Genomic DNA, 13,318 nt, shown 5'->3' on the forward strand with positions numbered 1-13,318 from the left:
ACATCACATAAATTATTGTGCAAAAATAAACCCATACTTACTTGGATTAACCAACATTTTGTTAAATTTGCCCGGGCTGCTCTATCCGTGAAGAGTCGGCCCGCCTTTCCCTTTTTATTGCCCTCTCTTTCCATCAAACATTCTTATAACGTGTTCAACTCACTCGCATTAGAGGTCCTCATGGCGAAGGTCGTCCTCTTGCTCTTCACCTGCAAAGAAATCATCAACAAACCTACTCACCAATTCCACCTCCCCAGTTGCAACACTTTGATTTGCCACTTCAACATTAGCTAAATAGTGTAATTTTCACCTTTCACATTCTCTCACTTCATAATTAACGACACAAACTCAACAAATCGACCGCTCTCGTTCGAATCCTGACTTCAAATGACAGACGTAAACAAACCCAAGTTCATCTTTAAAATATTCAACCAAATGTAAATTATATTCAACCAACAAAATTTTTGATTTTCCTAAAACCAAAGCTAACAGTCGAGCACGTTCATTCGAGTTCGGGAAATCTGTTAGCTTTTTGCCTTTAGCATTTTCAACAAACGGGTTATAAAATTAATATTGAATTTTGGTTATTTTAACTGAAAATTGGCAGAAACAAGTACGTTTTTGTTAAAATTTACGAAAGTAAAATCAACAATTTTTATTGTTAAAATTTCTGGGCACGGTCTCTCCGTGTAGTTGTATATGTGCAAAGAACCCCAGGCAGATTGGTGAGGTCGCTGCGAGATGGGTATGCTTTGCTCGTGGACTCGCACTTAAATTTAACTTTAACAGGAAAACCTTCTTGAAATCAATTGCAAAACTTTTTATACAAACATGTTTATGTTTTCCGAAGTGTCAAACTTATTTTTAATTTCGGGGACCGGAAAAAGATACTTTTTGGATTGTTTTCCGTTTTAATCATATCAAATTTGGGCATAATTTATAGAACTTAGATATTTTGGCATTGGCACAATAATGAGAATCTTGCGAAACAAGAACGATTACATAGTCATTTTGGATGTTCTTTGCTGGACTTTTTTTTCAATAAGAGCCAAAATCGGTGTGTGGTAGTACTAGAATGCTCGTTTTCCAAAGCTTTTCCTCCGTGAGTTGCCCAATTAAAAAAAAAAAACATTGTTTCAAATTTGCCACCCCTGAAACCACTTTCCACACGCACAACCCTTTCGCTTCGTTCATGTCCCATATTTTCCGTGTCCCAACGTATCAACATCAGCCCAGATCATCGCCAAGAGGCCATCTCTCCACCATCCGTCCACTTACATACACCTTCGCCGTCGTCCTGTGATTTGGCTTTGCACACATGGCTGCATCGTAAAATGATAAATCACTTTGAAGCCATTTCGCTGCCGTAATATCAAGGAATAACATCAACGCGTCGTCGTCGTGTCGTTGGTGGTTCTGGACGTTCCGGAAGGAAGCAAGGGACGTTCCGGTGGCCGGGGTCAAAGCAAGAATCTCCGTCTTTGCTTGGCACAAATATCGTTCCGACAATTTTGAAGTGTGGGTTTTAAATTGTTATTTTTTTTTCAACATTTAAAATTTTGTTATGGTGCATCAAAAGAAGTTTTTTAAATTTAATTTCTTAAAATTTCGGAAAACTCTAAACCCACCGTGAACCGGGTTTCTAGCTTTTCCAGCTTCTTATGTTCCGCACACTTGTGCACTTTGTAGATGTTATCTGGGTTACGGTAAGAATCCCCAGTCTCCTCGGTCACATGCATCTCGTTGGCGTCGTGGCGCGTGCGACGTTCTGCCTTGCAAAAGCCAAGCTATCGGGCTTTGGGGGATGATGCTTGATGCAATTTTGCTGAATGTTGTTGTTCCCATAGCTCCTAGCCCGGAGGACACCTGGTGCGATGGATGACGAAGTTTGCTGTTTGGTCATCCCGTAGATGGATTTTATGGATCTGGGCATGATATGCAAATTTGGAGAATCAAAGTGATTTTGAAAAGGCAGAAAAAAATTAGATTGAGAACATCGACTGTTTAGAAGGTAAGTTTCCAATAAATTAATTTCACAGTGTAATAAACAGGGCAGCTACCACCACGCGGCGCCACCGTTTTGAAGGAGAAAATAATACAGGTTTTTCAGACGAGTTTCAATCCCCTGCCCATGGTTTCCACTCTAGAACCGATCACCCTTAGGCCACATCCGGACTATGCAAGAAACTCTATCGTAGTCATGCTTTTGAACGGGTTCTTCGACGTTCCGTTTTTGGAACGAAAATCAATGACTCAGTTCACATTGAAGAATAAGAACGAACGCAGAACGGGTTCCGTTCACATTATTACATGACTGAGCAGTTTTCTCAGATTTCGGTCATTCCATTTTTTTTTGTATTTTTTAATCCGACTGAAACTTTTTTGGTGCCTTCGGTATGCCCAAAGAAGCCATTTTGCATCAATAAATTCTCCATATAATTTTCCATACAAATTTGGCAGCTGTCCATACAAAAATGATTTATGAAAATTCAAAAATCTGTATCTTTTGAAGGAATTTTTTGATCGATTTGGTGTCTTGGCAAAGTTGTAGGTATAGATATGGAATACACTGAAAAAAATGATACACAGTAAAAAAAAATTGGTGATTTTTTATTTAACTTTTTGTTACAAAACATGATTTGCAAAAAAAACACTATTATAATTTTTTTTTATTTTTTGATATGTTTTAGAGGACATCAATTGTCAACTTTTCAGAAATTTCCAGGTTGTCCAAAAAATCATTGACCGAGTTAAGATTTTTTTTAATCAATACTGATTTTTTCAAAAAATCGAAATATTGCTCGTAAAAAGTTTTCAACTTCATTTTTCGATGTAAAATCAAATTTGCAATCAAAAAGGAATTTAGTGAAATTTTGATAAAGTGCACCGTTTTCAAGTTAAATCCATTTTTAGGTGACTTTTTTGAAAATAGTCGCAGTTTTTCATTTTTTTTTAATTAGTGCACATGTTTGCCCACTTTAAATAAAATATTTTTGAAAAGCTGAGAAAATTCTCTATATTTTGCTTTTTTAAACTTTGTTGATACGACCCTTAGTTGCTGAGATATTGCCATGCAAGCAGGAAGGTGCTGTGTCCTATCCCTCGCCTAGACCAGACCAAAATCCATGATAAAGCTGACAGACCAAATCTGTCAGACCAAGACTGTCAGAGCAAAGAGCAAAAAGTAAACAATCTTGTTCTTCGACGTAGGTGCACACAAATCAACAAAAGAAAATTTGAAAAAGATTTTTTTTTTTTCCAATTCAATGACTGGGTTTGGACTGCAAAATTGAATGGACGTCAGAAATTGATTAAACAGTGCGGCGTCCTGTACACCGACAATTAAATAAGCAGTTAAAAGCCTTATTCTTCCATTTTAATTTTTGATCGCGTTTTCGGTTTACACCTGAAAAATCTTGAAATTATTTATACGGATTTGTGATTCCTCTCTTTCCACCATTCCCTTGCATGCAAGTGTTTAAAAACAGGAAAATTGTTGTTTTCTAAGTCTCACCCTAACAGTCCACTATTTTCTAATGTCGATATCTCAGCAACTGATAATCCAATTTACAATGTTAAAATATGAAACAATCGTGAAATTTTCCTATCTCTTCGAAAAAAATATTTAAATATTTTAAACCAAGACATACATTTCAAAAGGGCGTAATATTGAATTTTCGGCCCTTTTTAAATGTTAGTCTTGATTTAAAATTTTTGAAAGTATTTTTTTCGAAAAGATCGGATAATTTCACGAATGTTTCATATTTTAACATTGTAAATCGGACTATTAGTTGCTGAGATATCGACATTGGAAAATGGTGTGTTGTTTGGGTGGGACTTAGAAAACATCAATTTTCCTGTTTTTAAACACTTGCATGGCAATATCTCAGCAATTGGGTCCTAAAATGAAGCTTAGATTGCTGATATTATTGTTTACAGCGATAAAGCTTATTTTTCTGGATACAATGACCCGTTGTACGACTACAAAGAGTTTAAAATGATTTTTTAAATCAATTTTGAAAAATTAACCTCGCGGTCCTTCTTGACAGAAAAGCTCCTACTTGACAGCTTGTTCCAAGGGGATCATAGTTGATCCATCGAAAAAATGTTGCCTTGTCAATTTTTTTTTTGCATTAAAATGAAAAAAAAGTGATCAGAAATGGTTTTTGATCGTGTTTTTTACCGTTGTACATAAAAATTTACATAGGGCTTTAGTACCCAAGGGTCGTATCAACAAAGTTCAAGAAAGCAAAATATAGAGAATTTTCTCAGCTTTCCAAATTTTTTTTTTTTCAAAGGTGAGCAAACATGTGCACTTATTTAAAAAAAATGAAAAGCTGCGACTATTTTCAAAAAAGTCACCTGAAAATGGATTTAACTTGAAAACGGTGCACTTTATCAAAATTTCACCATAGTACTTTTTGATTGCAAATTTAATTTTACGTCGAAAAATGAAGTTGAAAATTTTTTACGACCAGTATTTCGATTTTTTGAAAAAATCAGCATTGATTAAAAAATTCATAATTCGGTCAAAGACAACTTGGAAATTCCTGAAAAGTTGGCATTTAATGTCCTCTAAAACATACAGTATGTAAAAAAAGTATTTACACCCCTTGGGCACTATGTACATTTTGTGATGAAACATGTAAAAAATTTAAACTTCAACAGGAACCTAGTACTACGTTTTGTTCAGAAACTCATGCCAAACATTTTGCTACAAAAAGCTCATGAAAAGATGATTTCTATAAAAAGTTTTATAACAAATACTATTACGAAAATAAAAAAGGTGCAAAAAAAGTTTGTACACCTTTCGAAAAATTAACATAAATAATGTTATTTGTTGACAAATCACCATAAATCCAGTCTCCCAACTCCAAATAGGCATTCTTGACTGATTAAAAAAATAATTTGGATTGAATATAAAGTTTACTAACTACTTAGTATAAAAGTTTATATAACTCTGGTATTTCTATATGAAACTTATCTAAACTTATTTTTGCAAACTTTTAATTCAAATAAATGTCAATATATTACCATAGAAATGCTAAATAAACATTTTGGAGTGGGTATAACACCGTTTTGGGGGTATTTATATCGATAGAATAGATTTTTCGTTGGAATTTCGTACCAACGTCGTAGGAAAATCCGCCGGCATCCGAACCGGTCCACGATTCACAAGTCAACCTATGTGGTATCAGAAAGGGCATAAAATTTTCGATCTTTTGATACCCATACATCCAGGTTTTCTATCAAACCCACGTTTTTTTATTTTCGTAATAGTATTTGTTATATAACTTTTTATAGAAATCATCTTTTCATGAGCTTTTTGTAGCAAAATGTTTGGCATGAGTTTCTGAACAAAACGTAGTACTAGGTTCCTGTCAAACTTTAAATTTTTTACATGTTTCATCACATAATGTGCATAGTGCCCAAGGGGTATAAATACTTTTTTTACATACTGTATCAAAAAATAAAAATAAATAAAAATAGTGTTTGTTTGCAAATCAAGTTTTAGTGACAAAAAGTTAAATAAAAAACCACCAAAATTTTTTTTACCGTGTATCATTTTTTTCAGTGTAGTCCATATCCATACCTACAACTTAGCCGAAGACACCAAATCGATCAAAAAAATCCTTCAAAAGATACAGATTTTTGAATTTTCATACATCATTTTTGTATGGACAGCTGCCAAATTTGTATGGAAAATTATATGGAGAATCTAATGATGAAAAATGGCTTTTTTGGGCATACCGAAGGCACCAAAAAAGTTTCAGTCGGATTAAAAAATACAAAAATTAAAATTCCAAAAAAAAAGACCGATTTCGTGGAAAATTGCTCTGACTGCTCTATCGGTTTCAGAGTGGCCAGGATGGGCCAGGAAAAAGAATTGTTGTAATTAGTCAAGAAAAAAAAGGATCCATCGAAAAAAATCACTCAAATTTGTATGATATTGTTTAAGTCATTTTGAAATTAAATATCAAAGAAATTGTTTAAAAATTCGATGCCAGCTTTCGAGTTTGCCAAGTTAAATTTCCAAAACAGTAACCAAAGAAAAATCCAACCCGAATCCCAAACTACATTGCCATCAACCATGGGTACACACATTGTCAAGTGGCAGCAAATTGAAACCTATAACCTCCAGCCAGCCATCAGCCGCCACCCGATTGGACCATCAGGGCGATGTGGCACAACATTGTGGGAACATGGTTCACGTAATTTATTGCGGTTCCATGTGTGCACTACCCGGTTCGGTACAAAAGGATGAAAATTGATATACTTTTGCTCGGTGTACGTTCGGAAAAGAGGAGGAAACTTTTATGCAACTTGACCGGTCAGGTTTTAATGAACAAAGCCCAGTTCTGTGGTCGGCATTAACATGTGGCTCGAGCTGGGAGGGAGAAGAGTTACGATCTGTAGGAGTGTGTTGTTCACTTGCAGTCAGTTGGTTTTACGTGCAATTGGGATGGGGAAAGCCCAACAACACACATGTACGTACGTACACAGTTTAAAAAAGTGTTCAAGGGTAATTTTTTAAATTGATATGAGCACAATTTTGAAGTAAAATTACATGTTTTTTTAACTGTGCACAACAACATGCATTTAGTGTGTAAAGTGTATCCTTTCAGCCGGTGACCATAACTCTCCTATGTGTGTGGGTGGAGTAGCAGGTGTTTCTCATTTTGTACTGGGCGTGTGAACACGTTGTTTCTGGTGATCCTCGGGTATTATCACAGGCATACATGGAATGTAAACAGTGTGCAAGTAATTTGCCTTGACTTGGCACACACACACATACCTGACCGTACACAAACATGTGGTATGCCAGCCAGGTGACGCCAGGTTGGTCCTGTTAACGCTGGCTACGGTTGAAGGGTTTAATAACGATTTAGTACCAACCACCACCGACAAGATGTTGTTTTTCCTTGTTTAGTAGCACGTAGTCTTTGGAACAGGTGTTTTTTTCTAATTAAGCATTTGCTATAAATTAAGCTCCATGACTCATATCTTCTGATAGGGTCAGAATAAAAGACGCAAAATATTTCCAAAAAAAAAAACCATCAAAATGTTAGTTAAACAATATTGCTCAGATTTCTAGCTTTCTTTGAATATCCCCAAAATCAAAGCTAGGAGAACTAAGATGACCGAGTAAAAATCTCTTTTGTGCACAGATTGTCTTGAAAATACAGCAAAATATCGCCCTCATACAAATTTGTGCTACGTACTTTCAATTTTTTTAATATTAATTTAAAATTTAAATTTTTTTTTTCAAAGATAACTTTACTTTTAGAGATGATGATTATTTATCAAAAAATCGAACATATCTGTTTTTATTTCTCAAAAAGTTTTTTAACGCAATGTTTCATAGATGTATTAAAAATTTTGATTTAAAAAAGAAAAATCTATTAATTTAGTACATTTTTTTACTTCTCAAATAATTATCAACAATTTTTTTTATGCAATTTTCTTTTATAAATTAAAATTTCAACCTTTCAAAGTGGTGTAAGTTTTGCCCTACTTTAACTATTTTGCAATAATAATTATGATGATAATCGCACGAAAATGCATTTAAACAAGTTTTCGGTTGATAAAACTCAAATTTTCATAAAAATTTTGAAGTGTTTTGAAAAAAATTGCCACCTGATTATTCAATCAACTTTGAAGGGGGTGACATAAACTTAAACAAATATTTGCAACGGCCTCAATTACAAAAAAACAGTGGAGGAGAAATGCGTAAAAATTAAAAGAAATTTTTGAAGATAAATCTTTGAGAAATGTTTCCTTCTGCAAGTTGAATATAAAAAGAAGGGAAAATTCAATTAAAAAACATAATTGCAAAATATTTAAAGAAGAGCAAAATCTACATCCTTTCTTGCAATTGAATTTGAGAAAAGAGGGGAAAATGTGAATCTTATGAGATGAGATGTATTGCAAAATATTTTGAATGGGGGAAAAAATGTAAAGCAATCAAGAGATTATATTTTCTTTAAATTATTATTTTTTTGTAATTTCACTATAACTTTTTTTGTGAAATATTATAAAAAGGAACAACTCAAACTTTGTAGGGGCCTTCCCTATGACCAAATAAGCTTTTTTGTGACATTGGTTCACCCATACAAGTCTCCATACAATTTTGGCAGCTGTCCATACAAAAATGGTATGTAAATACTCAAATAGCTGTAACTTTTGAGTGAATTTTCTGATCAATTTGGTGTCTTCGGCAAAGTTGTAGGTATTGTTGAGGACTATTAAGAAAAAAATAGGTACACGGAAAAAATGCAGATTTTTTTATAAACTTTTTTTTCACAAAAACTCAATTCCCAAAATACGTATTTTTTGATTTTCGAGATTTTTTGATATGTTTTAGGGGACAAAAACCCGCAACTTTTGAGCCATAGAGAAACATGGTCAAAAAATCTGCCACCAAGTTATAGATTTTTGAAAAAATGGTGATTTTTGGAAAAAAATCGAAATTTTAGGCAAAAACTAATTTGACGTTATTTTTTAATGTAAAATTGTATTTCCAATCGATAAGTACAGTCATCCCACATATTCGGAACACCCACAAATTCGGAACACTTTTATGATAATTTGTCAATAGCATGCCAAAAGTAGCTTTTCTGTCGACCTTACTATTTTAGAACCTTTATTTGGACATTATCTTGCTATTTCACTAGTAAAAGTAGGACTTTTTGAACAAAAAACTTCATTCCAAGACTATTTTGTCCAGAGCAGCAAAACACTGCCTCCAAATGGCCTGTTTCGTAATTGTGGGATGCTATTGTGCCTCCCACAATTGTGGAACACCTGAATTTAACTGATATTTCCACAAAAAAAGTTATCAAACCATGTATTAAACATGAATAAGCTTGAGTTTCATTGGTTTCAGTGTGTGAAGTCATTATTTGGTAATAAATATGTACTCCTGGAGAGATCCAAAGTTTGTTTACATTCGTAAGAAAAAAGTGTTCCGAATTTGTGGATTTCAAGGGTCAAAGTAATTCTTCAAAAACTTCATATAAAAGTTAAAATTTGCAGATGTTCGATACAGCTTTCGAAAGATAGCAAGAAAAGCTTTCAAATGAAAGTAAAAGCGAAACATTAGGTCCAATTATCGATTTGCTATGATTTTTTGAACATTGGCCGATCTGGAAACCGTTCCGAATATGTGGGATGACTGTACTTTACAGATTTTTTCATAAAGGGCTCTGTTTTCAAGATATAGCCACCGAATGTTTGATTTTAGCTAAATATTTGCAGTTTCTCTATTTTTAAAAATAGTGACCATGAGTGACCATTTCTAAAATTTTTTTTGAAAAGTTCAAAAAATTTGCTATAAAATTGTCTCAGAGACATTGAAGATTTGACCTTCGGTTGCTGAGATACAGCCACCTTAAGGAAAAGAAACACGAAAATTGAAGTTGAAAAGATCGGAAAATCTCACAAATGTTTCATGTTTTAACATTGAAAATCGGACCATTAGTTGCTGAGATATCGACATTAGAAAATGGTGGGTTGTTTAGGTGAAACTTAAAAATCTTCAATTTTCGCGTTTTTTTTACTTAAAGTGGCTGTATCTCAGCAACCGGAGGTCCAATCTTCAATGCTTCTTTGACAATTTTTTAGCAAATTTTCTGAACTTTTCAAAAACAATATTTTCAGAAATAGTCACTCATGGTCACTATTTTTAAAAACAGAAAAACTGCAAATATTTAGCTAAAATCAAACATTCGGTGGCTATATCTTGAAAACAGAGCCCTTTATCAAAAAATCTGTAGAGTACTTTTCGATTGGAAATACAATTTTACATTGAAAAATTAAAAATTAATTTGTTTTTGCATGAAATTTTGATTGTTTCCAAAAAGCACTATTTTTTCAAAAAATTATAACTCAGCCGCAGATTTTTTGACCATGTTTCTCTATGGCTTAAAAGTTTCGGGGTTTTGTCTCCTAAAACATATAAAAAAATCTCGAAAATCAAAAAATACGTATTTTGGGGAATTGAGTTCCTGTAAAAAAAAGTTTATAAAAAAATCTGCAAATTTTATTTTCCGTGTACCTATTTTTTCTCAATAGTCCTCAACAATACCTACAACTTTGCCGAAGACACAAAATTGATCAGAAAATTCACTCAAAAGTTACAGCTGTTTGAGTATTTACATACCATTTTTGTATGGACAGCTGCCAAAATTGTATGGAGACTTGTATGGGTGAACCAATGACACAAAATAGCTTCTTTGGTCACAAAGTTTGAGCCAAATCAAAAAATATAAAAAATAAAGATGGTCGAAATCGGCCAATTTTGTAGAGAGTTGCTCAATTTTCTTAATACTACCTTTGGTTTCTGAGGTATTTATGCCCATGCAAATATATATATAAAAAAAAGGAAAAATGTGATTTTCGCAGTGTTGCCCAATTAGCGTTTACACCAAGGTTTGCACCGTTATTTTTGTCATTTTCTAGTGTTGAATTAAAAAATTCTAAATAATTTTTATTAAAACGAGCAGAAAATTTTACAATATTTCATTTTTTAACGTTTTTGTAAAGTTGCAGCCAGATTAAAAATGCGAATTATCAAATAGCCGTGATCTCAAAGAATTTATCAAGTAAATTTCTTTAAAACATAAGTTTTCAAAGGATTATTTAATTTTTTTTTTGTGAAATTAAGTTATTTAGAGAATACTTTAACTATTGAAATATGAAACCACAAAATCCAACAAACACAGACAAAGTACATGATTTTGCGGATTGGATTGATTTTATTCAAATTAAGATAATATTCACACAAATGTTATGTGGGGAGGTAAAAGTCACGTTTTACTTGGTATAATTGCATTAATTTCAAATGACATATAATGAAGTTACAGAAAAATTTTTGATTCAAATTTGATTTGATTTTAGTTTTGAAGCTCCTTTTAGCACAGTTTAAAAATACGGACCCTCCCTGCAAACGATTATGAATTGTTCTTTGTAGAAATCTTTGAATCGCAAATGTAACATCCTTGAATAGAACTGCTAAATTCCAACTAATTGAAATTGAAGAATACTTAAAATTAGGATGATAGAAATTCACGACATCATTTATTTTCCAGAATTCATTCGAACACTCCCCACTTAATTTCAAAATTGCTTCCGAGGTCATAAAATGCCCCAAATCCAAACATCGCGAACAAAGATACCAATCTCCCAAATGTTATCAATTGCAGTGGCTTCAAACTTGTGTATCCATTTTCGGCTCAGAATTTATGAACTGAACCCCATCGTCTTTATCTTGGAATCCTATACGGAGAGGAGGGGAATGGGGTGACGAAGGAGAACAGTCACCCACGCTGCTCCCCCCTCAATCTCACCAACTATGTGTATGTCTAGTACATTCAAGCAAATCGGCTTTCACCGGCAGCAAAAGTGCTATTATTTGATTTATTTTTCGACGATGAGGCAAATATCGTTCCAAATGTGTGTTCCAGCGCCAACCAGTAGCAAACTTGGTCGGAGCCGCGCGCAAAAACGCAATCAAATACGATTTTCCACCCACACTCGGGAGTGGGGGTAAATCCTTCCCTCCCTCATACCAAACCATGTTCTGGGTAAGAGGTAGCAGCAATCGAATTTAATTTTGAATCGAGTTTGCCAGCTTCAATTGAATCAGGGCGGTTTTCTGAACCTACCCTCTATATCTCTCTCTCTTTTTTTTTTGCAGCGCATAAATAAACAACTTTGGCTGAGCCATTGATTTAGCCAAGATTCTCGAATAATGAGTTGGACGTGAAACGAATTTTGCGTGAAATTATTTGAAATTTGTAAACTTTATTTTAAAATTAGTGTCAATTTTTTATAAAATCTCAAATGCCACTTACTCGACTTGCACGGGTCCATGTCGATGTCGTCGGAGATCCTGGCCGCGAACTCGAGGGTGAGAAGCTCATCAATCGTGTACCGTTGATGCTGATGTTGGTAGTGCTGATGATTGTTCCGATGTTTCTGCGTAATTAGCGTTTCGTTGAGCTCCAGCCCGGCGCAGGACCGGAGCAGGGTGAAGGGTTCACCCGTCAGCAAAAACGCCAACAATAGAAACGATGACAGCAGCATCTTCTTCGTCGTCGCGAAAGTTGTTGTTCTTCTTTTTGTCTGTTGAAATACCCCCACTTTTGAGCACTCCGCGAAGGAATTCAGCTTCGAGATTTCCGCTGCGATTGCGCTCATTTCGATAAATTTTCCGCGCGTTTTTTTTCCTTCCTTCTTCACTTTTTCTTCTTGTTAGCACTGCATCTGTATTTAATTTTCGTCAGTCATCTGATCCGTCAGCGGTACAGAGAACGGCGGGACCTTAATTTGCCCTGTTCGTCTTCGTTTAATCGTTGATTAAAAATTTTCTCACGTTCACAGCATCTTTCCAGGAGAGATCACTCCTATCAGTCGAGCTAATCTACGTGTCGAGAGTAACACAAAACGGTTGGTTGCACTTTACTGGATTCAATTATTTCACTTGCACTAAGAGGCAATCGTCACATTATCGTTTTGGAAGTAAAGTAAATGTTTAAGCTGCGCTGCGCTGGGATTGATTGAAACTTGGAGGAATATGTATTACTAGGGTGGAATCGAAAATTGTTTTTTTCAGCAACACATTTTTTGGGTCCCTTTTGGCATCCCAAACAACCTCCCAAAATTTGGGAGCGATTAGTTAAGCCCACGATTGGCGCAAAGCGAATGAAATTTGTATGGAAATTACTGTGGGGAAGCTTGCATTTTCACATTTTTGAAATTACAAAATTCATGTTTTACGAAAATCCTTACTTCTTTTGTTTTTGTCTCATTTTTAGTATTTATATTTGCATTTATCTGGTTTAGTTTATGTTTGGTTCTGATATAATGGGGCTACCCGAGCATGGGTAAATAACAAGGGAAATGTGTAATAATACCTTTCTCTGGTATCAATACCAAATTTTGGTATTCCTGGACCCTTTAAAATTTGACTTAAGGATTATGCAAGAGAAAAATGTGGTATCATACCAATTTAAGGTATTGTTTTGATATTGCAAAATTTCAGAATTTCGAACACCACATTTTGGTATTCTTTTGGTATTACAGTATTTATTCAAATTCCTCTGAAACTATGGGAAAATTTTTACCAATTTTGACAAAATAATTAATTTTGCGCTTAAATGATGTCTCAAAGCGAATGCTTACATTGAAAACTGGCAATTTCAAACTTGATTTTAAACATTTTTGATATACCCCCTAAAGAAATGATTTGAAATTGTGGAAAATTTTCTAAGTCAGGATCAGAGCTGAAAATGGCAGGGGTCCTGACGCGAAAATC

At 34.2% G+C, this 13,318-nt stretch overlaps 1 protein-coding gene across 1 annotated transcript in view; it reads right to left on the reverse strand.

Moving 5' to 3' along the window:
- Positions 1 to 12,410, reverse strand: part of LOC6045189 (tolloid-like protein 1) — a 48,240-nt gene extending 35,830 nt beyond the window's left edge. Inside the window, exon 1 of the mRNA XM_038256290.1 lies at positions 11,856 to 12,410. Coding sequence (XP_038112218.1) covers positions 11,856 to 12,201 — 346 coding nt within the window. The 5' untranslated portion in view covers positions 12,202 to 12,410. The remainder of the gene's footprint in view (positions 1 to 11,855) is intronic.
- Positions 12,411 to 13,318: the final 908 nt, after the last annotated feature.

This window comes from Culex quinquefasciatus, chromosome 1 (assembly GCF_015732765.1).
Source record: "Culex quinquefasciatus strain JHB chromosome 1, VPISU_Cqui_1.0_pri_paternal, whole genome shotgun sequence".
NCBI lineage: Eukaryota > Metazoa > Arthropoda > Insecta > Diptera > Culicidae > Culex > Culex quinquefasciatus.